The sequence below is a fragment of the Telmatherina bonti genome (genome assembly GCF_933228915.1).
Source record: "Telmatherina bonti genome assembly, chromosome: 10".
Taxonomy (NCBI): Eukaryota; Metazoa; Chordata; class Actinopteri; order Atheriniformes; family Telmatherinidae; genus Telmatherina; species Telmatherina bonti.
The window spans coordinates 28,016,117-28,037,374 of record NC_136628.1 but is presented as its reverse complement, the minus strand read 5'-3'; the positions used below and the strand labels follow the sequence as shown (position 1 = coordinate 28,037,374).

The following is a 21,258-nucleotide window of genomic DNA, read 5'->3' as shown; positions in this document are numbered from 1 at the left end:
GACTTCATCTGACTATATGACACTATATTTATTCATAAATAATTAATCAATATACATTTTTTTTTGTTGTTAAACTAGGTTCTTTTCATTTACTTTCAGAATTTGTAGTGAAAGTAAGATTATGTTTTGAGACCAGCTTAAGGAAACTCTAAAGGCTTTCTAACTACTGAGTTTACTGCTGTATGCTGGCCCAGTGAAGTATTAGTGTCGTCTTTGGTGGTTTAATATAAGCATTCAAGCTGTGCTTGTTTTGAATATTGTACAGTCTATGTCCTTGTTGTTGTGCACAGACAGCAGTTTTGAAAACACAATGCTAAAACAACAGTATTTAACATTTCCTACGATGTATAGTAAAGCTTGACAGCGTGAATAATAACACTCTCAAGGACTTGGGCCAGAAGGATTCCCCCCCCTGACCTCAATTCAGGCAAAATGTTTTGAGCAACTTCAATGATACTTTTGAAAGATTTCCGTTAAGTAAAACTACCTTTTATTTGGCTTAGGCTAGTTCGGTCCACCAAAGCATAAAATCAGCTTTGGGCCAATCCCAAGTTTGTATCTTTGGAGAGTAGAAGTCCCTTTGACCCACATAAAGTTTAGTTAGCATGCCCCAAAAACATTTAACAGTCCCCAAGAGACTCATCACTCACAAACAAAATGTAACAGCCCAGCATTTAGCACATGTGTCTGAGTCTGTTTTCCTTTTATCTTCTTCTTCTCATTTAAAAAAAAAAAAAAAAAAAAAGGAATAACACACAGCTATTACACATCTATACACACATGATGATTGCATAAACATGAGGTTTAATGTGGCGGAAATCTAATACAACTGTTACCAAGCTTTTCAGCTCTGTACGTTCCGAGGGCTAATGTACTTCTTTAATTATAATTACATGTATCATTGCACATTATGTTACTATACGAGGCTCATAATTGCTTTTGTCCTGTCATAATAATTTATAAATGATTCTTATTCTTGTAGCAATAATAAAAATTGATCGTTAAAGTTAGTCAAGATTTGATATGCAGAATTTTAAAGGATTTTTTCAATGCAACATGAGGAAGGACACAGCATGAAAGCCTTAACAGAGTAAACTTGCCCTCTTCGGTGTGGACTGAATTGGCACGTCTGGGACAATTGGGCAGAGCTGGCGGTTGGGTCTCTGGTGAGACAAACTGCTGCTCTCAGTGGAGCAGCAAGTAGAGATGGATGAGGCTTTCCTCCAAAAGTGAATGGCTCCTCAGCTCTAACTGCGTCCCAGATCTAAGCGACCACCCACAGGTGAAGTCTCTAATCCTTTGGCAAACGTCCCACAGAAGGACGACATCCACTCCCACATTAATCACTCCTGCGACACAAATTGTTCTCACAAATGTGTGATTATCACAACACAAAGTCAGCAGTTTGCATGGGAGACATAGGCAGGGAAACGGAATGAGTTACCCCGTTTCTGTTTACAGATGTACAGGAGCATGGAGCAGAGCTAATAGAAAGCGCTGGAAATGAAATGAATTCTTTCCAGTTTTTGTCCACTCTTGTGTCTGGATTGATCCCACAGGACTGTTTCTCAGAGGCATGGAGCTGGATGACAGGCGCAAAGCTCTGTTCCAACACTAACCTACTGTATTAGCAGGAAATTTCTCCTTAATTTTCTAAACAATACCATTTCTTGAAACAAATTTATATTTTTAAATTTTATTTATTCATTTATATTTTTCTGGGGCTCATGAAGACACAAATGTGTTACTCTAATTCAAGGCATTAACTGGAGAAAAAAACCTTTTCTACAACCTGTGTACAAGGGAGATAGTGTAATATTTTCACACCACTAGCATCAAATTGTTTTAACTGTTCCTTGTAAAAAAGCTTCATTATATTTTCAATGATGAAAGAAAATGATAATTTAAGGGTAAATTCAATGTGATCACCTTTTTGTGAACACAAAGCACATTTAAAATATGGAAATTTTATACAACTTAAACATTCACAGTGTGATGACATCTGCCTTGTAGCACATGTTGTTACATAAATGCAAGTATATAATGACACAGCAAGGAGCATAAAACCATATGGTTAGCCTCTTAGACAATGACACTGCTGACCTATTGTGGTAGTTCTTTTTTTTTTTTAAATTGGGGGAAGGAAATCAAGAGGCAAAAGATGGAAACGCCTGCTTGGGTTTATTGCGCTATAAAACTTTACAGTCAGAGCTCCATCACTTTCAGCCCGGACTGGTCATCACCATGATGCCCTTTGAGATGTGAACAGAGGTGGAATACGACAATAACAACCTGTACATGTACACTTCCTGGCTGCAGCTACAGAGTCCTGTAGGCACGCTCGCAGCTTCAGCAACAAGCAGTCGAGCAGAAATGGACGTTCCAGCTGGCTGGCTGAGGAATAGTAAAGCCTGCTTGAGCATGTGGGCCTGCTGTTATGCAGTATGTTGCCCTTGGAGGGATGAATATTTGGATGAAATGGCCTCAATTAGTGGGATTTCCACTGACATATATGCTGATTTGCCATTTGGGCATGATTGAACGAAGACTTCCACCCAGGGGAAGGTAGATTTCCATAACAAGTCTGCACAGACTGACCTGACTTCATCATGATCCCACTGTCTATTATCATAACAAGCTACCGTGTATTGTGTTAGCAGCAGCTGCTGACTTTTAAATTGATCCGTGTCAAAAACTACAACTGCATTGGTTTGCAATTGATGAGAGCATGACATAGTGGCGATCAGGGATCCTGTTTGTAATATGAATGTGCCTATACATTGCATAGAAGACAGAAGTTCCTAATCAAACTTATAACATTCATAAGCTTGAACCACTGCGGCTGCAGCTGCAGTGTGTGTTGCTAGTTTGACCAAATCGAACTCCCTACCTTTTTCTTCTTGTTATTTTTTTTTTATCAAAGTTCCCCTCGCTTTGAGAATCTGAGATATTTTACCATTTTAAAACCGTCTTACTGAAAAAAACTAAGTGAAGCTAATTTTTGTTAAACATATAAGGAGTGAAATGTTTGGACAGCAAAAGCCTCTATTTCAGTGCTAAACCTGCACAGTATGTTTACTTTTGTCTTCATATGTATGTGTTTGTCTTGTTTATAGGAGCATTACATAGAGAACAATTTTTTCTGACATAACTGGTAAAGAAAATTAAGCATATATGACACATAATACAGTTATATGGTTGTTTTTGTGAGTGCGGTGGTGCAGAGAGCAGCGTGATATTGTACACATCCTGTCTGAAATCATTTTTCCATGTAGGCGTCTGTGATTTCTCTAACATATTACTGCTGCTTACCTCCCAGCCCTGGACGTAACCTGTTGTCATATCCATCCAACAGCCTGTCTAGGATTCTGGTGAAAATGGTGATATTGTCTTTGCTATCATCAGGCAGCGGCTCTCTGTGTCCAACTACTGCCCTGCAGGTAAAGATGGAAAGACAATGGTGGAGTCAAAAAATAGCAACACATACATTCTGTTGTTCTGTATCTGACGCAGTGAGCTCGACACACCTAGAATGGTCTAATCATTGTGGGAAAATTGTCTCTTTTTCTTTAAGAATCTATTTTCTCACAGTGCAAGTTTCTGTTTTGAGGTCACAGAAATCAATACTTTAATGATTTCTCATCTTCACACAAGCAAAAAGGATCTAATTATTTTAAAATATCGGATTTTATCATTTATTCATTTACTGCAGGCAGTTTGACAGTTTTTGATCAGTACCTATTGGGGGCTATTAGGCCAGATTTCACCAACCTGTTTAATGAAACAATAACAAAACAGAGAAAATAAGAAATCAAACTCAAGCTTTCACCAGTTTTAGAAAAATATCTAGTTTCATTTGGTTTCATTTTACTGTCTTCATAGACTTGATCCTTTATATGAAAACTGTAAAAAGCACTGCTTCACAACTGAATATCTCTCTGCAGTGTTTAGTTAGAGACTTCGTCATATCCTATCAGCCACTCTTATTAATTTACATTGCCTGAAATCCCCTGCAGAACAATATGGAGGTAAGATGAAAAGGTCACTATAATGTAGGTGAAGAGCTGATGAGTTAATAGGCACCATCTTTAATTAAACCAAAATGCCCCGAGGACCTGACCTATAATATCCGAGTAATCCTCATCAGCTCCAACTCCATGTGCTGCCGTGCTATCGCAAACCCAGCCTGGCACCTTTCTGCATGGAAGGAGCTTCCTGAAATGGGGTGCATGAATTGTATCCTGAATGTTGCTGAGGGGAGTCCTGTAGATAAATGTGTCTAAGTTGAGCACATTATAATAATACATGTGAGCTATATTTGCTGCCACGACTTATGGGCAATGTGATATGAATTATAATCAGCTTTGGATGTTCAAAGTAACACAACTGCATGTTCTGAAAAGAAAAGACTTAAGTTTCAATATGGGGGCATATTTTTCAGTCACTATGTTGCAATTTTGAGAAAATAGGTGAGCATTAAAAATACTGTCTCAATTAGGCTTCAGCTTTCACATTACAGTTGATTACCTGCTCCGTTTGATAATTATTCTCTTGGTCGACATTAACCCACTCTAAAAAGACTTGTGAGACGCTAAAACATAAGCTAATGGTGTGCAGTGACTGACAATCAGGTCATTATTGGGGGATATGAAATTTAAAAATACTTGATTAATGCCAAGTCTTGCTGCATCAAGATTATATATTTCTATGAAGGAATTCACAAGGATAAAATTGTTATTTATAAAGTTTATCCACATTTTGCAATCATATTTTGGTTATAAATTGACAATGTTGGCAATATCCATCAGTTCCATCAGTCATTAACCCATAAAGACCCACACCATGAAATAATGATCAGTTAAGTCCAATTTTTTTGAACATGTAGTTTTTATTGTCCCTTTAACAAAATGTAAAATAAAAAAGTTTACTATTTATTATCATGTGTGATCCCAAAATTTTCATATTGTAATCTTCTGCTTTCTGGTGTTCATTAAGAGGCAGAAGAAAAACATAAGATTGTATTCCAGAGGATTTTGAACAAAGTCTGCACCATAAAGTGATGCCAAATGTCTCAGAAACGGTATGTATCATAGATGTCATGTTGGGTTCTTATGGCTTAAATCAAAATGCAACTGAATATTGTTATAATCATCAGTTTTTTGCAACAAACATTCACTGTTTCCACATCTTTACATCACTTAGATTTCTTTACTGTCTGTAATAACAGTTCAAATTTCACACAAACTCATAAACATGAAGAACGGATGCAGAATGAGGCTCATGTCATTTACTGTTAAAGTTCAACTCTTTCTCAGTGACTGACTGCTCAATATTCATATTCCTCTCTCTGTAGTGGAGCTGCACCAAAACTGCTGCTTCTGCAAGTGAAACGTCTGAAGGTTCAAATGTTCAATTGTTAGGAGATACACTGAAACACAAGTTTATTACCAATAAAATGCGTTAATAAAACAACCATGCTTGCTGCCATATTTTGATGCTGAAGTTAGCAGTGCAACTGCAGTGAAGACAGCAGGGAGAAGAGGAGCTGCAGGCGACAGACTGCGCACCTGAACTGTGTGTGGATCATACTGGCAATTATTTTTGATTGACTTCTTAAAGCATTTTTCATTTTGCTGCAGTGTCAACATAGACACCAGTTTATCAGCTTGAATTTCTCTTAGGAAGTGGCTCGGTGAGTGTTTTCTGCACTGTACATTACACTTAGGAAAAGCAACAAATATGACAATATTAAGGATAGTAACCTTATGAAGACAGTACTAGTGATTAGTTAAATAATGTCAGGTATTTTGGGCTAACTAACTCCAAAGGGCACTGCTCTAAAATTGAACCTTCTAACGCTAAGCACACAAGCTGCACCTCATTGAGTGGGGCGCAGCTTGATATATTCTGGTTGTCAAATGGGTACCTAACTGTATAATTAGGCCCTGGCAAAGAAATGCTAAAATATGACATTGTAAGAAAGCACTCATGAATATTTAAAGGAAATATACAAGTTATTTCTGGATTCTTATTCACAGATCTTATCAAAAATTGACAGGCATGTGAGTTTGAAACAGCCCAAACAAAGCACCAAATACAAAAAGCTTTAGAAATAGCTGGGGCAAGTTTAACTCCAATTGGTAATATCTCACTAAAGATGAATCTATATCAGAGAAAAAAGCCTCTCCGACCTCTCAGACAGCCAAAGTGCAAATTCAAAAATTAATGAGAAACCTTCAGTCCCTGAGAAAGCATTTGGGTAACGTCTGCTCCATGTGAAAAATATCCACTTAAAAAGAAAACAAAAGCACTTGTGTGGTGAGTAGCATCTGCATGTTTTACTGGAGCACACACACACGTTCCAAACTCTTGTGGTAAAAGCCAGCTGTTGAAACTCGCTGATGAGGCCGAGGAAATGGGACACTCTCTCTGAATTTGACATAATTTCTGTTTAAGCGCACAGGGTTTCTACTCATGCCAGCTGCTGGTTTCACTTCCTGGGTCCTCTTCATTATTCACACAGTCAGAAAACCAGCCCATAAATACATATGAAATGAGGAAGGGATAAAATAGTCATTACATTCTTCAGCTACTCACACATGAAAAATATTTGACATTGCTGAAAGCCCGAATGTAGTCTAAAGGAAGAAAATGGCTTGTATAAGAAGTAATAAAGGTAAACGCAAGGTCAGTGTGATAGACATCCATTAAGTTTCAACTTGATGCAAAATTTGACATATTATTAAACTTTGATATTGATTATAGGGCTTAGCATACAAATAGTGTTCATTATTAATAACTGCCAGGCTTTCTGATTGTATTATTCTACGTGGCCGTTCAGAAGCTGAAAAATGATGTTAAAAGTGAATAGTGAGCATTTGATCATGAGATAAATGATGTTTGGTTATGTTGTGTGAGGCCATTCTGATATAAAAAAAACTTTTAATAAGCATCAATTCACATCAAATGCAAGAAGCAGAGTTTGATGAAAATAAAGTCTTTGTTCTTTTGCCCCAAAATAATAATGTCTTTATACCAAACATTCCTGAATAGTCCTGTACGTGTCATGAATACGACAAGTGTGTAAAGTAGTTAATAGTTTATACGTGTAATTTGGTTTTTATCACATATTCAAATGGGGCAGAAATTCAATTAAGAATAATTGACTTTCAGTCATAATGGTCAAACTGCAATCATGCTGTTTGGTGGACAAGTGGCTGCTACAACTAAAAATGTGAATATTCATCTAAATTGTGCAAATGACAAAATTCAGAATGCATCTTTCTTATGTGAAGATCCTGAGCTTCAGATAATATGGAGCTAATTTAGGTTGAATCAGCTCAGTCTGTCTTGCTCTTGTGTGACAAGGCTGAAAATAAAAACATTCTTAAATTATCAAACTAAAGCTGTGTCCAGTTAAACTAAACCGTCAAACTAGCAATGTTAAGGTAAACTTTATAAGCAAGAAGTCTAGATAACAAACTACAAATGTTCATGGATGTAAGTTATTTTGTGTTGTGCACAGGTGACGTTTATGTTGTATTTTCCATTAATGTCCAGTCAGCTTTAGGTTTCTGAAACATCTACCGATTTCTGTCCTGTATTACATGCAATCCCAAAGAATCATACAAGCCTCACCACATAGTTCAGTATTCCGCATTCGAGCCATGTTAAATTGTATTGCCTCTATTTCATGAAAACTACAAATGGAAAATAATGAAGTACAAAAAAAAAAAAAAAAAAAAAAAAAGAATTTACCATGGATTACCCAAAAGGTGGGTAGAAGGAATTTGATGCATCAGCTACAAAGCCTTTAAAAATGGTATCAATATCATGTTATTGTTATTAATGTAATTCAGGGCCCAAGAGACTAGAATCCCCTCTGCAAATAATTACAGGTAAACTATAATATCAGAAGGGAGATTGTGTGTATTGTATATTATGTATATATATATATATATATATATATATATATATATATATATATATATATATATATATATATATATATATTCACACACACATATATATGTATATATACACTGTATATGTATGTATATATATATATATACTGTATATAGAGAAAAACAGCTGGATATAGAGCTGGAATAGAGTTTAATATGAAGAAAAAAGTATATATATCTGTCTGTGTGTTCTTTATGATGATACACAGAGCATGAGCTCATAATGCTCCTGATCACTATAAGATAAGCTCAACACTTCCTCTGAGCCAAGCAGTAATACTCAGTTGTCTGTAAAATGATACACATTTGCATTCATAATTATTATTTTGTCTGTCATTAATACCTTATCTGTATAAATAAGGAAAATAATATCAATATGCCAAATATTATTTCATTTTATTACAATGTTGTGCTGCGCATGTTGGTTGATTTTAAACCATTGGAAGTTTCTTTAATGAGTCAAATGAAGCACTGAACCAGACTGCAGAGCATTAGTCAGGGTTTAATTGGTGATCTGTTTAATTGTATTACATGTTAAAAAAAGACAATGATTCTTTTATTGAATAAGATAACACTACCTTTGTTAGTAGTCTTTTTGTTCACATGTGTATTCTTTCTTATTCTGTAATTATTAACTATGCCAGAACTTTAGTTGACCTGTTAAAAACCCTCAACTTTAATCTTCAGATTTGAATGTAGGTTATCGCTGATAAAACAGGAAAAATCAAGAACAATTCAGTTTGTTATTGTTTCATTTAAAAGCAGCTGATTCTGCTTGCTGTAGTTTAACTGGTAAAATTTTTTAATTTGGTACCATGCATTTTGCCAAAGGGACAGATTAACTCTGTGGGACAATGTTGCCAATCATCATAAAATTAAAGGGACTTATCGGACTGGCTCATTTAAAGTAGACACACACTTTAAAGGAAATTGACCAAATTCAGTCATTTAACTGCACTGAAATTGACAAACCATGCTGAACTGCTGCTATTTTGAGATAACTAGCATTAAGCTCTGATGATTCATGAGGTTGTTAAATAAAAAAAAATATACAGATTCATCAGTGCATTTAAAACATTTCACATCATCTCAGCATTGTAATAGAGGTCATTACTTATCTCTAAATAACTGGCAATAGTAAGGATCATTAAAAAACCCACACTGGTTGCTCGTCATATTTAAATTTATTACAACCCCCCCCCCCCCCCCCCCCCCCCCAAACAAAACCAAACAAACCAAACAAAAAAATAAAAAAGCAACACTTCAAACAACACTCCATATTTAATGGAGGCATGAATGGAACAGGATGTGAGCCCCAAGGGAGGATTTTATTGAGATCTAATAAAAAAAAACCCAAACCCCCCCCCCCCCCCCCCCCCCAAAAAAAAACAAAACAAAACAAAAAACAGATTTTAATTCAAATATAGTTAATTTCATGGAGTTATTAGTAATAAAACAGCAAAATTCATAATGTATAACTTACAAATGATGCTTGTGAGGGGAGGCTGGATCTGAAAGTCCTGAGTATGTTTTGGATGGTGGCACCCTTTACCGCCTGCAGGGTTCAGCTAAGCAGCTGGTTGTGCCTAAGAAAGCACGAGATACAGTACTGGTCTTGGCTCACTCCATCCCCTGGGCTGGCCACTTGGGGAAACACAAGACCCTTGCTCGTATTAGGCGACATTTCTACTGGCCTGGCCTACAGACCGATGTTACCAGATTTTGTAGGACATGCCCTGAATGCCAAGTGACATCTAATAGGCTGCCTTCGAAAGCGCCGCTTCATCCTCTTCCCATTATAGGTATTCCTTTCCAGCGGCTTGGCATGGATATTGTGGGTCCACTGGAGAGGAGCAAAGCTGGTAACCGCTACATGCTGGTGATCACAGATTATGCAACTAGATACCCAGAAGCGTTCCCACTCAAATCTATTAAAGCAAGATTAGTGGCTTCTTCTTTGGTTCAGTTTTTCTCCAGAGTTGGATTTCCCTGTGAAATTATAACAGACCAAGGTACTAACTTCATGTCCACACTGCTGAAACAGGTGTACCAGTTGTTGGGTATAAGGGGTGTACGAACTACTCCTTACCATCCACAAACTGACGGCTTGACAGAGAGGTTCAACCAAACTCTCAAGCAGATGCTCCGTAAGTTTGTAAATGATACTGGTTCTGATTGGGATCAATGGCTTCCCTACCTCCTCTTTGCTTATCGGGAAGTTCCCCAGGTTTCTACTGGATTTTCTCCATTCGAGCTCTTGTATGGCCATGAGGTAAGGGGACCACTGGCCCTGCTGAGGGAGACCTGGACTGATGAACAGGGGGGTGGGGAAGCTAATATTGTCTCCTATGTTCTGCAGATGAGAGAAAAGCTGCAGAGAATGTCAGCACTGGCACAGCAGCACATTGCTGAGGCCCAGAAGTACCAGAAGACTTGGTATGACAAGTCAGCACGGCATAGGACATTTCTCCCAGGCCAAAAGGTCCTGGTTATGCTGCCATCCAGTGACAGCAAGCTTCTGGCTAAGTGGCAGGGACCATTTGAAGTGGTGAAGCAACTTGGAAACACAACATATCAAGTCGCTATCCCGGGGAAATCTCATACTTGCAAAGTGTTGCCTGTGAATCTCTTGAAGGAATGGGAAGAAAGACCCCAGAAAGCGGATGTGTTGCTGATCAGACCAGTGGAAGAGGAGGAGTTTGTGGATGATCAGTATCTACCCTCACCAGGAACCCTGGACTTTGATCTGACACATCTGTCGGCTGATCAACAACATCAGGTCAGAGCTTTATGTAATCCACAAATATTCCAGGAGTATCCAGGTTGCACCAATGTGATTGAGCATAACATAAGGCTGAAGGATAATGTACAAGTAAAACGAATGAGTTACAGGATTCCAGAGCGCCTTCTAGTTTCCTTGAAGAAAGAGGTGGATCTGATGCTTTCATTGGGGATTATTGAATGCTCACAGAGTGAGTGGTGCAATCCAGTTGTTTTAGTCCCAAAGAAAGATGGCACAATCCGGTTTTGTATTGATTTCAGATATCTGAACTCTGTGTCAAAGTTTGACTCCTACCCTACTCCACGTATTGATGACATGATCGAGCGTCTGGGTAAAGCAAAATACCTGACCACCATCGACCTGTGTAAAGGTTATTGGCAAGTTCCCCTAACAAAGTTGTCCCTGGAGTTGACAGCCTTTAGGACTCCTTGGGGGCTTTTCCAGTTTACTGTCCTGCCATTTGGATTGCATGGGGCCCCAGCAACGTTCCAAAGGCTCATGGATCAGGTACTACATGGCTGTGATTCCTTTGCATGTGCTTACCTCGACGATATTGTGATTTACAGTGGTACATGGGAGGAGCACCTGGAGTACAGCACATCCCTGGTAAACTTAATGTAACGGCAGACTACCTCTCTCGCTGGGGGGGCGAGAGCTCTGAAGGGAGGGGGAGTGTGAGGGCAGCATGAGCTGCCACCCAGTAAAGGTCTGGCAACTTTCTTTTTTTTTCTTAATTATGTAAACACTTTAAAGATACTTTATCATTTTTCATATTATTAGCTGGGTTGACAGGGGGTTGACTAACTGGGTGCACACACTTAGTTAACTTATATTGTCACCTTGTTAATTTGGTTTATTTTGTCACCTTATTAATTTGCTTTGCTTTCAGTTAATATATTTTCCTTTTGAGTTGCCAGTTCCTTGGTGTTCCCAAGCCTGCCAAAGAAGAGTCCTGGCGGCACTGGAGCTCCTTAAATCAGGCTGAGGCCTAATTGGGCAGAACCATCTTTTTTTATAGGAGGGAAGTATAGGAGGGGTTTAGGTTTTTCTATTGATTGTTTGTCAGTTGGTTTGTATTATTTAGGTATTTCAGATTGTTTAGTTTATTGTCTTAACTGATTATATGTAACACTTTCTGATAAGTTAAGTTTATGTTACAGTTGATATATAGTATTGTATTGTCTCCCCCCTTGTGTGTCAGAATGGCCTGATCAGCCAGTATATATGTGTCCCTTGTGTGTCAGTTAGGTAGGTCAGTTAGTGTTTGAGTTCCTTATGTTAATACCTAGGTTGACGTTTGGTTTCTTTGACCTCTTTTATGGGCCCAAAGTTATTGCACTGAAAGATTTATTTTGTTATTTCTGTTAAATAAATGTAGACATTATATTTTTCTAAAAACATTCCCTGTGCTATTCTGGTTTTTCGGCTCGGTCCCTCACAGTGCTATTAAAATACTTTTTAGTTTAGTTTTGAACTTGTTTTAACGACAGTGATAACTACATGCATGAGCATTTTAGGCCCCTCTTAGTTGCATTGATTTTAGTTCTAAATGTACATCTTTGTTTTAGATATTACTTATATAGCACTGATATACAGCAGGGGTGTTAATTTAACACCTTTTTTTTTTTAAAATTAGACTCTCTAATGGCATCATTACACAGGATAAGTACTAAGTCAAGGATACATGTCCTGGAGCACAATTATGTAACCCAATACCGCGCACAAACTTCTCCGGAAGTTTATTCTCTAATGAAAACAGACTTTTATATGGAATATTACCCAGTGAAAATAATGTTTCTTAATTAGCTGTGCTCTGTAGAAAAGGCTTATGGCTTTAATTATTGCAGTCTCATTTCTAAAAGCATATTTAAAAAAATCCTAGATTATGGGATGAAACGTGCAGCTCTACTTTCCCAGATTTTCTTTTTAAAAAAAATATATTTCAGAGATTTTATCAAAGAACTTTGATCCCTGCATTAGTAAACATCTGCTGTCTTTACATTCACACCACTGACAAATCCATGGATGATGCAGAAAATGAAGTGTTCAGTTTCTCCTGTGGGGGTAGTGGTGTGTGTGTGTGTGGCTGACAGTAAACACAGGAACCTTCTGCAGGCTTTGTAGCCTGGTGGGAACCTGTGCAAGTGGTCCCAGTAGGCTGAGTTAGCAGAGCAGGCATGTGCTAGATGAGTGGACTGGCGCTGATCCAAGGTTAGAGCACTGAACCGGCCTGACAGGTGAAGGATTGCAGGCTCGGCTACAGAGGAGACGTAATGGTGGTCTCTCTTGGCACATGGGTGCTTGCAGCCAACTGGGAGGCGTGGGGTGAGCTGGAGAGAAGTGAGCAGGAAGATCAAAGTGCTTCATGAGCTGACAGAATGATCGCAAATGGACCTTAGTGAGGAAGGGTAATCACACAAGCTAAAGGTAAGTGTGCAAATCTATGTTTCATTTAGCTACTGATCTGTCTGAGCCTCGTGGCAAGTCATTTCATCTTGCAGCCTGAATGCTGAATATTTCACACAGAAAATGTGATTAAATCCTCTCCACACATGAGGCAGGGCCATCGTTTTATTATCAGTAGAAGGAAAGAGCTCACAAGTAACATCCAAAGAGCCTAGAAGAAAGGATGACCAAGTGAGAGCTGAGTAAAAATGGTCATTAAACTGGCAGCTGTAGCTCTAATGAACTTGCAGGGCCCATGAAATGGCCTTAGATGCATTAGGAGATGCATTTCCACTTAAAAACAAGAAGTGAAGGAAACACTCAGACTGTCAGGGATGGATGTCAAGTGTAAGCTAATAATCTCTGGCAGCATGAATAGACAAAAAGCTCAGAGAACTGCGGTTTGTAACTTCTGTGAAGACATTCTTTGAAAGATATTTAAGTTCGCACCATTTCAAAACTATTAGTCATGACTGAAAATGGCAATGTTTACCAGGTCTGATTAACTTTCTGTTTGGTCATAGCCAAAAATACATGTTGTAAAAATACAGCTGTCTCTTTTATCAGAATGATGCTCGAGTTGTGATTCAACAGAGTCACCCTAAAAAAACCAAAGTGAAAGGGGAACAAATAAAAATAAACTTCTGATGAAGCACAGGGAGACTCAGTAACTCTATGCTCATTTTGTAGTGGAAATGAAACGGGGGCGGATCTGCTCAAAACAGACTTCCTAAATTTTTGTTATTGTAATGCGATTATCTCACATTTATGCATCTATGTGTCCTGCTTTATGCAAGCAGCCGCAAACTAGGAAGTCCACTTTTTGCTTTTACATTTTATATACATATATACTGTTGATTGAAAAAGTACCACAATGACCAGGATGTTCGCTAAGGTGTGCTAAACAGGTGCTAACATTTATTACAACATATTAAATTCCAAAGTGCATCACATAATTTAAAAAATGCATCTATTAAATTACACAGTACTCAAATGCGCTTTTACAATGTCGCTTTCCAAAGAATTTTAAAGTGCTTCATGAATTGCAAGATACTATTTTGCTTGCTTAGCACATACAGACATCATGGTCAAGAATTTGGTCAATTTTCCAATTTTATCAGTTTTTTTAATCAAACTGTCTGTGTTATACAATTCTGTTGAGTTTTGAGAATTTTCATTTATGTCTCAGAGTGTAAGAAGTGAAATAAATGTCAGGGATGATATTTCATTTCTCTAATTTTATTGCTTTCTTCTCACAATCTGTGCTCTATTTCATTCCCTCTTGAGCTCCTAAAAAGGTTTAAGTGTTGTTTTCACAAACGGCAACAATGTTCCTGTGCTACAGATAAAAGTTAACATATTCTAGAACATGCAGTGGACATTAAAGCTTAGATGACACATGGACAGAAATAAAATTTTGGAAAATGTTCAGCTCTGTAAGTCTCACCCTAAAGGTTTAGAGCAGGGGTCCTCAAGGGACACAGTCCTCTAAGTCACTGTTTCTCAAATGGGAGTACGCATAACCCTGGGGGTACTTAAAAGCATTCTAGGGGGTACATGAATTTAAAAAAAAAAAAAAAAAAAGATTTTTTTTTTAAAGGTTTTCTTTGAAACAAATATATTACAATAAATGTAAGTGTACATTCATAAACTGAATTTACATTTAGATTTACACCATTTCATTCCTCCCAAAAATCCCATATTTCAACATGAATTGAACCCCATTGTCGCCTTGACAACGCAAACAATGGAGTCCTGGTTGAAGCGTATAGTAGAGACGTGCAAAACACACTTAAAGTTTAAAAGGCCAAACACAAATGATAAAATGCTGTATTTCGTGTTTTTTTCTGAACCAAAAGTACTTTGCACTGGTTAGGGGGTACTTGGCTGAAAAAATATTTTACAAGGGGTACTGTGTTGCAAAAAGGTTGGGAACCGCTGCTCTAAGTGCTAGGAGTTTCCCTGCTGCAACACAACTGACTCAAATCAATGCCTAATTAGCAGATAAGTGCAGAGTTCAATGTCACACTCTGCATTAGTCTGCTAATAAAGTCTGCTGTGTGTCAGGTGTGTTGAAGCAGTGAAACTCTTAACACTTACAGGTGTGCAGCCCTTAAGGACCGCGGTTGCCCCCCTGGTGTAGAGTAATCTCTAAATATACTATTTTTTTCCTGGTCTTTTCTGGGGTTGACACTTTTACCATTGAGCTTCCCATGGATAACTGAAAACAAAATCCTCTGGTTTCTGGAAAATATTCCTGCAGTGGAAATGCTGCTCAAATCTCTTCTTGTGTTTTAATAATCTGGTTCCAGAACAAATGTCACAAACGCGAAGTGCTTTCCCGGCAAAATCCGCCACACGAAAGAAAAAAAATCTCACATTCCCAAAAATTTGATCTCAGTCATTTATGTGCTGTTACCGGTCATACATCCTGAGATGGTCGCGAGCCCAGCATCCTTGCTGCTTCCCTAATTGAGTGTGAGTGTCACCCATCTGAGGTAACATGAAAATGCACTTACTGAATCAAATGGAGGGAATTATTGAGACTGCTTGGGGTGTTTTTGGAAAAACACTAGATTGGATGTTTGATTTTGCTTAGCTGCAGTTATGAGGAGACTAGTTTATCTGCCTTAACATAGCACACACTCAATTTTCATACTCCTGCCATCTAAATCCCACAAATGGGTTGAAGGCACAGAGCAGGGAATGCCTGATTAGCACATTGTTGATTAGATAGTAAATACGCAGCTTGAATTTATGCATGAGGTAACCTTTACATCATAACTAATCTTCCTCACCAGATACTCCCACTCACACTCTCAGAGTCTTCCAACAATATATTGATTAGGCTTGCAGCGGGGCATTATGCAGAATATTGTTTCTTACCAAAGGATGCCTTGTATCATTCATAGCTTTTACAATATGACTGATTCTTCTTTGTTTGCTTCTTTATTCTGTCTTCCACTTGCTGTTTCCAGCAGATAATAGGCACAGGAGTGAAGCTGGAGTGGGAGATGGGGGAGGGAAGGGGGAGAGAGGGGGGTTGATGGGATGGATTGGTAGCTGTTAACACACAGCAGCTTCAGCTGACTCCAGAGGCAACTTCATTGTTGACAGTTGCTCCTCTAGGACAGAAAATCTCATGTTTTCTCTCCACATTGATTTATGAGTTTGATGTAAGCGGCCTTGAACTTAGAATTTGAGGAAACTTGAACTGTAAAAACATAGGAACGCAGTGTAAATAAACATATCTTCAGGAAAGATGACTTATTAACAAACCTTGCAACGTCAATTTGTTTTCCACCGTTACTAATACACTTTTATAATTAGTCATGGAATTCTGTGCACATACGCACCGAGTTGAGGATCTAAACCATTTTAGTTTATCTAAACTTTTGCCATGTATCTAATAAACATTTTTATTTTGGGATTAATTTAAACAATTTATGTCCTCCCATTTATGAAGTGTAATACATTTCCCTCTCCTTTTTAAAAAGCTTTCATTATTATTATTATTATTATTATTATTATTATTATTATTATTATTATTATTATTATTATTATTAGCTTGACTTATGTCCAGAAAGCTGTGCACTATTCTTCACTGCTGAAAACAAGACAAACAAACAAAACAAAAAAAAGATACCTCAACTAATGCCATTGCAATAAATGTTAGAAAGGATCTAAATACATACTTTACATAGGAGGCTGGGCTTCCAGTCCTATGCATTGTAGTTTTAATTTAACTTGCAAATATCTTTATTTAACTGATGAGTTCAGCCATTTAAACTGATTAGTTCTGCTAATAAGACATTACTGTGAAGGTAGGACTGCATGATCAATCAAATCTTAATTTCACTTCCAGCAACTATGAACATGGCATCACTGACAAAAAAATGATGGTTGTATAGATTATTATCTGGCCTGGAATGTTGCTGCTGCTTGGATTCATGTCACAAACGCAGTGCACCCCCGTCACAGATGTGTTTCCGCCCCTAAAACTCAGTAAACACTGTCAATTGCTTGTGCTAATAGTTTGAAGCAGTCATGACTTCTTTGAGATAAAAACCAGGCCCAATAAGAAAAGAGCAACAAATTCAGCTGTTTTGAAAAACTTGGAGCAAACAACTAATTGTAATACAATCAATTCATTCAGCAATGTTTGTCCAAAAGTGATCTATGACCAAGCGATTAGGAAGGAAAATGTAAAATAAATGCCTCGACTTCTGCCATCCCAACACAATTATCCATTAAGGACACACACATTTCCATGCAACCCCGACTATATTTACTCAGCTTTTGGAGGCATGCAAAAAATCCTTCTAGTTCTAATCAAGAAGAAGTCAGTGTTAAAAAGAAGCTCTGATGTAAAAGTTGAGTGAAGACAGAGAATTTTCTCAAATAACTTTGATCACAATATCCATCCATCCATTTTCTATACCAGCTTAATCCATTTCAGGGTTATGTAGGGCTGGAGCCCATCCCGGCTGCTATCAGGCGGGAAGCAGGGCTCCCCCTGGACATCGCAGCGCCAACACACAGATTAGCAAGGGACTGTGGGACTACCTGGAATCTGGCATGCACATACACATGCAAACTCCACACAAAGAGGCTTGAACCAGGAACCTTCTTACTATGAGGCAATGGTGCTGATCGCCACACCAATTTGCAGTCCAATTTCAACATGAATGAAAATAATCAAGACTTTCATTTCAGAATAATTGCATAACCCCATGTCATGGTTCATTCAACGCTGTACATTGAATCTTTTTTTAATATCTACAAGTCAAACAGATAAAATGAATTTATATCTTAATTTTATCTATTTAAAATGGATTATTTTTGCACTTTTGAACATTGACCATTTTTTTTTGCGATGTTAAACAGCTTTTACAAAGGAAAATAAACTGTTTTCTCTGGTGAAGCCAGTCAAAGGCTTTCATAACTAAGCTCATCTCATTTTTTTAATTTAAGCCACCCCGTCACCTCGCTCCTCTGTCCTCCTGTTTGTGAACCAGAAACCAGTCGCAGTAAAATATCAAGGTTGTCTACAGTCCAGAAAAGCATAGAGAAGAAACAGGTTTTTGTTGGAGGTACTACAAGCAAGGATCCACCAGCGTGTCCATATTCAATACCTGCAACCTTAATCAGGCTGGGAATGTTAATCATACCATTCTTTTAATTAAAAGTGCATTTTTCATTTGTCACAAACAGCTTTAATGCCTTTTTGTCAATTTAGTTCTACATGTTGTTCTGAAGACCTGTCCAGAGTGAACCCCGCATCTCTCCTAATATCTGCTTGGATAGCCTCAAGTACCCTCACAAACCTGCACTGGAATAAGTAGGTATCTGGATGGATGGCTGACGCTCTGAAGCCTATCACTTCAACTTGCCTTCTTTTTCCTCATGTGTGTCCTTACCTCTTCTGCTTGCATCTCTGGTGGGAGGTACTAAGACTTAGGACACAATAATACATTAGGAAATGAGATTAGGGGTTAGTTAAAGATGCTACAGTAAATGTTTGAGTCAATTACACAACTTGGCATGTTAGTGGAATTCATCCATTCATGCTTCCTTACTTTTCCCACAGAGCTATTCCTGCTGGAACCCAAGGCACACCCCCATTAGCTGAGCTAGAGTCCCTTCAGTTTGCCAAATCTGGCACTCTAAGACGGACACCTGAGGGAGAATTTTAGCAAATGCTTAAACCATCTCCTCTGGGCACACTTTGCAGTATGTGCTTGGATTAGATGCCAAGTTAGGTTATGATGCGCCTACTGGGAACATTTCCTCAGAGCTATACACTATTATATTGACTGGAGAGAAGAAACTGCTTTAACTTTCAGAAAATGCTAAGAAAATTGCATTGAATTTTTTTTTTTTTTTTTACACCTTTAAACAGTGAAGTGCTGCAACTATTTCAGCTTGGAGGAGGATTTTCAATAGTTGTTCAGCTATAATAAGAACCATGGCCAGCTCTGCTCCATTGACATCTGTTTAATAATTTCAGACTAAACAAAAGGTGGAAGCCTATTTTATCCACTGATTACTGTTTGAGGTGGTGGCACAGAATGTTTAGGCTGTTCTCTACCCTGTATTTAATGCTGTTAAGGAAAAAAGATGCTATCTATGAGAGCTTGTGGAGGCTGACTCTATAGCTGCATGCAGGATTTTGCAGTCTCAGCTCTGCACATAAGTTTAAGGCTGAAGTTCCGAAAAATTGTGCATGTATAACATTTCTGTCATCAATTGAGAGATTACAAAATTATGATAATATGACAGCTTATAAATCAACTTAAACGTCAATTTTTTTTTTGTTTTTTTTATAAGTGCCCAGCAATATATGCTGCATGTTTCAGTCATTACTTAGCAGCAGCGTCCCTGCATCTCTTTGCTTTTTCAGTTCACTGCACTCACAGATCCTGTGCGCTCATCCCACACACACGATCTCAATTCCCCAGAACATCATTGGAAATGTCTCTCCCTTTCTTGATCAGTGAATTAAAGACTTTTGGCCTCTCTTTGTAGTCCTTGATCTTTAACCAACTTTAATTCACTGCCATGACAACCAAGGTCGATTGAGAATGAGGTTGGCGCTGAGAAATCTTCCGTGTGTCTGTTTAGACTGCAACATGAGAGCTGACCAGCCCTAAAAAACAAACAAACCATAGAAAAAGCTAAAAAAAAAGAAAAAAAAAAAAGAAAAAAAATGGAAATGGTTTTTCAATAAAAAATAACAAGCCTACGTCTGCTTGCTTCAATATCACTGCAGTATTTTTTTCAGAGAAGTCAGATTTGGTATGTTCAACCAAGCTGCATGTTCTTACGGTGAAATCATCTCATGTTTCATTCTAAATAACAAGCAAAGTCTGAAAAAACAATGTCACGGCGTTATTGCACCCAGAGAAGACCCTCCCTGCAGCGAGAGCAAATGATCTCAGACATCAAAATCTAATCTGAACTGTGTGACATCAATGTTTGTGACACCAGCCTAGTTTTTAGGGTCTATTCAGAATAAAGCCACGGCCTCAGGTGTCACATGCAACACTGATATCTACAAGGATTACAAAATTGCCATCAGCAACACGGAAGATATCACTTATAACCATAAGCACAAGTTCCACAGGGCTGCATTAATGCTGTAAAATGTGACTCTTTGAACGATTTGACGTTTTTTTTTTTTTTTACAGAAGACAAGATATCGCCAGATTATTCCAAAATGAGGAAAATCCCATAAAACTGCAGGTATTAGGGCTTATTTATAAATCTAATTACAATGCAAAGAAAAACCGCTATGCACAGATCCATGTTCCTAAGGAATACTCTATCCAGATACATTATTAATGAAAACAGAAAATATCAATTTAAAGTTCTTTTACAAAGGCATTTGATCACAGAGCAACTCTCTGAACATTAATCATAATATTAATATCATCCGATGATTTATACTGTATTTTATTTATACAACTGTTAATGTAACCTATAGAGCATGCAGAGTTATGGTAATTATGTTAATAAAAACTCGCTGTTGTTGATTTTGTTTTTCACTTAGGTTGGTTTTATGTATTTGTATTTTTGCTTGATTATCATTATTCAAGTGATCACTGTTAAATAACATCAATATATTGTTTGGCAGCATGCAAGATAGAAGAGTAGCTGTTTTTAAGAGATAACGGAGCTCTGAATAAACCAAATGAAACGTTTCAAAAAGAACTGAAGACATCAGTTCGATCCATATTTATTGTGACTGAGGTTGCTATAAATATGGACTAGGCATGCGGTGTTCAGAACTCAATGAAAAATTTCAAACATGGAGTGGTTCAGCTTTGTTTGTTTGGATTGTACGCTTTGCAGATTTTACAATAAAATACTGTTCACCTGTCACACTGCGCAGGTTTTCACCGAAACACAAGTTGAAACCATCAGAGCGCTTCTCTCTCGTATCCTTGACAGGAACGTTATCCTTTCATTCGTTGTCCATTTTCAGTGAACAGATGTTCTATCTCGCCTCTCTCCTTTCAACATGATTTCTCTCACGTTTGCATTTTTGGCTGACTCCAGCAGAAA

General features: G+C 37.8%; 1 protein-coding gene across 1 annotated transcript in view; it reads right to left on the bottom strand.

Moving 5' to 3' along the window:
- gabra3 (gamma-aminobutyric acid type A receptor subunit alpha3) overlaps positions 1–21,258 on the bottom strand; it is a gene marked incomplete at both ends in the record, with an annotated part of 164,296 nt that overhangs the window by 42,482 nt on the left and 100,556 nt on the right. Inside the window, one exon of the mRNA XM_079247446.1 lies at positions 3,313–3,434. Within this exon, the coding sequence (XP_079103572.1) occupies positions 3,313–3,434 (122 nt within the window). The remainder of the gene's footprint in view (positions 1–3,312; positions 3,435–21,258) is intronic.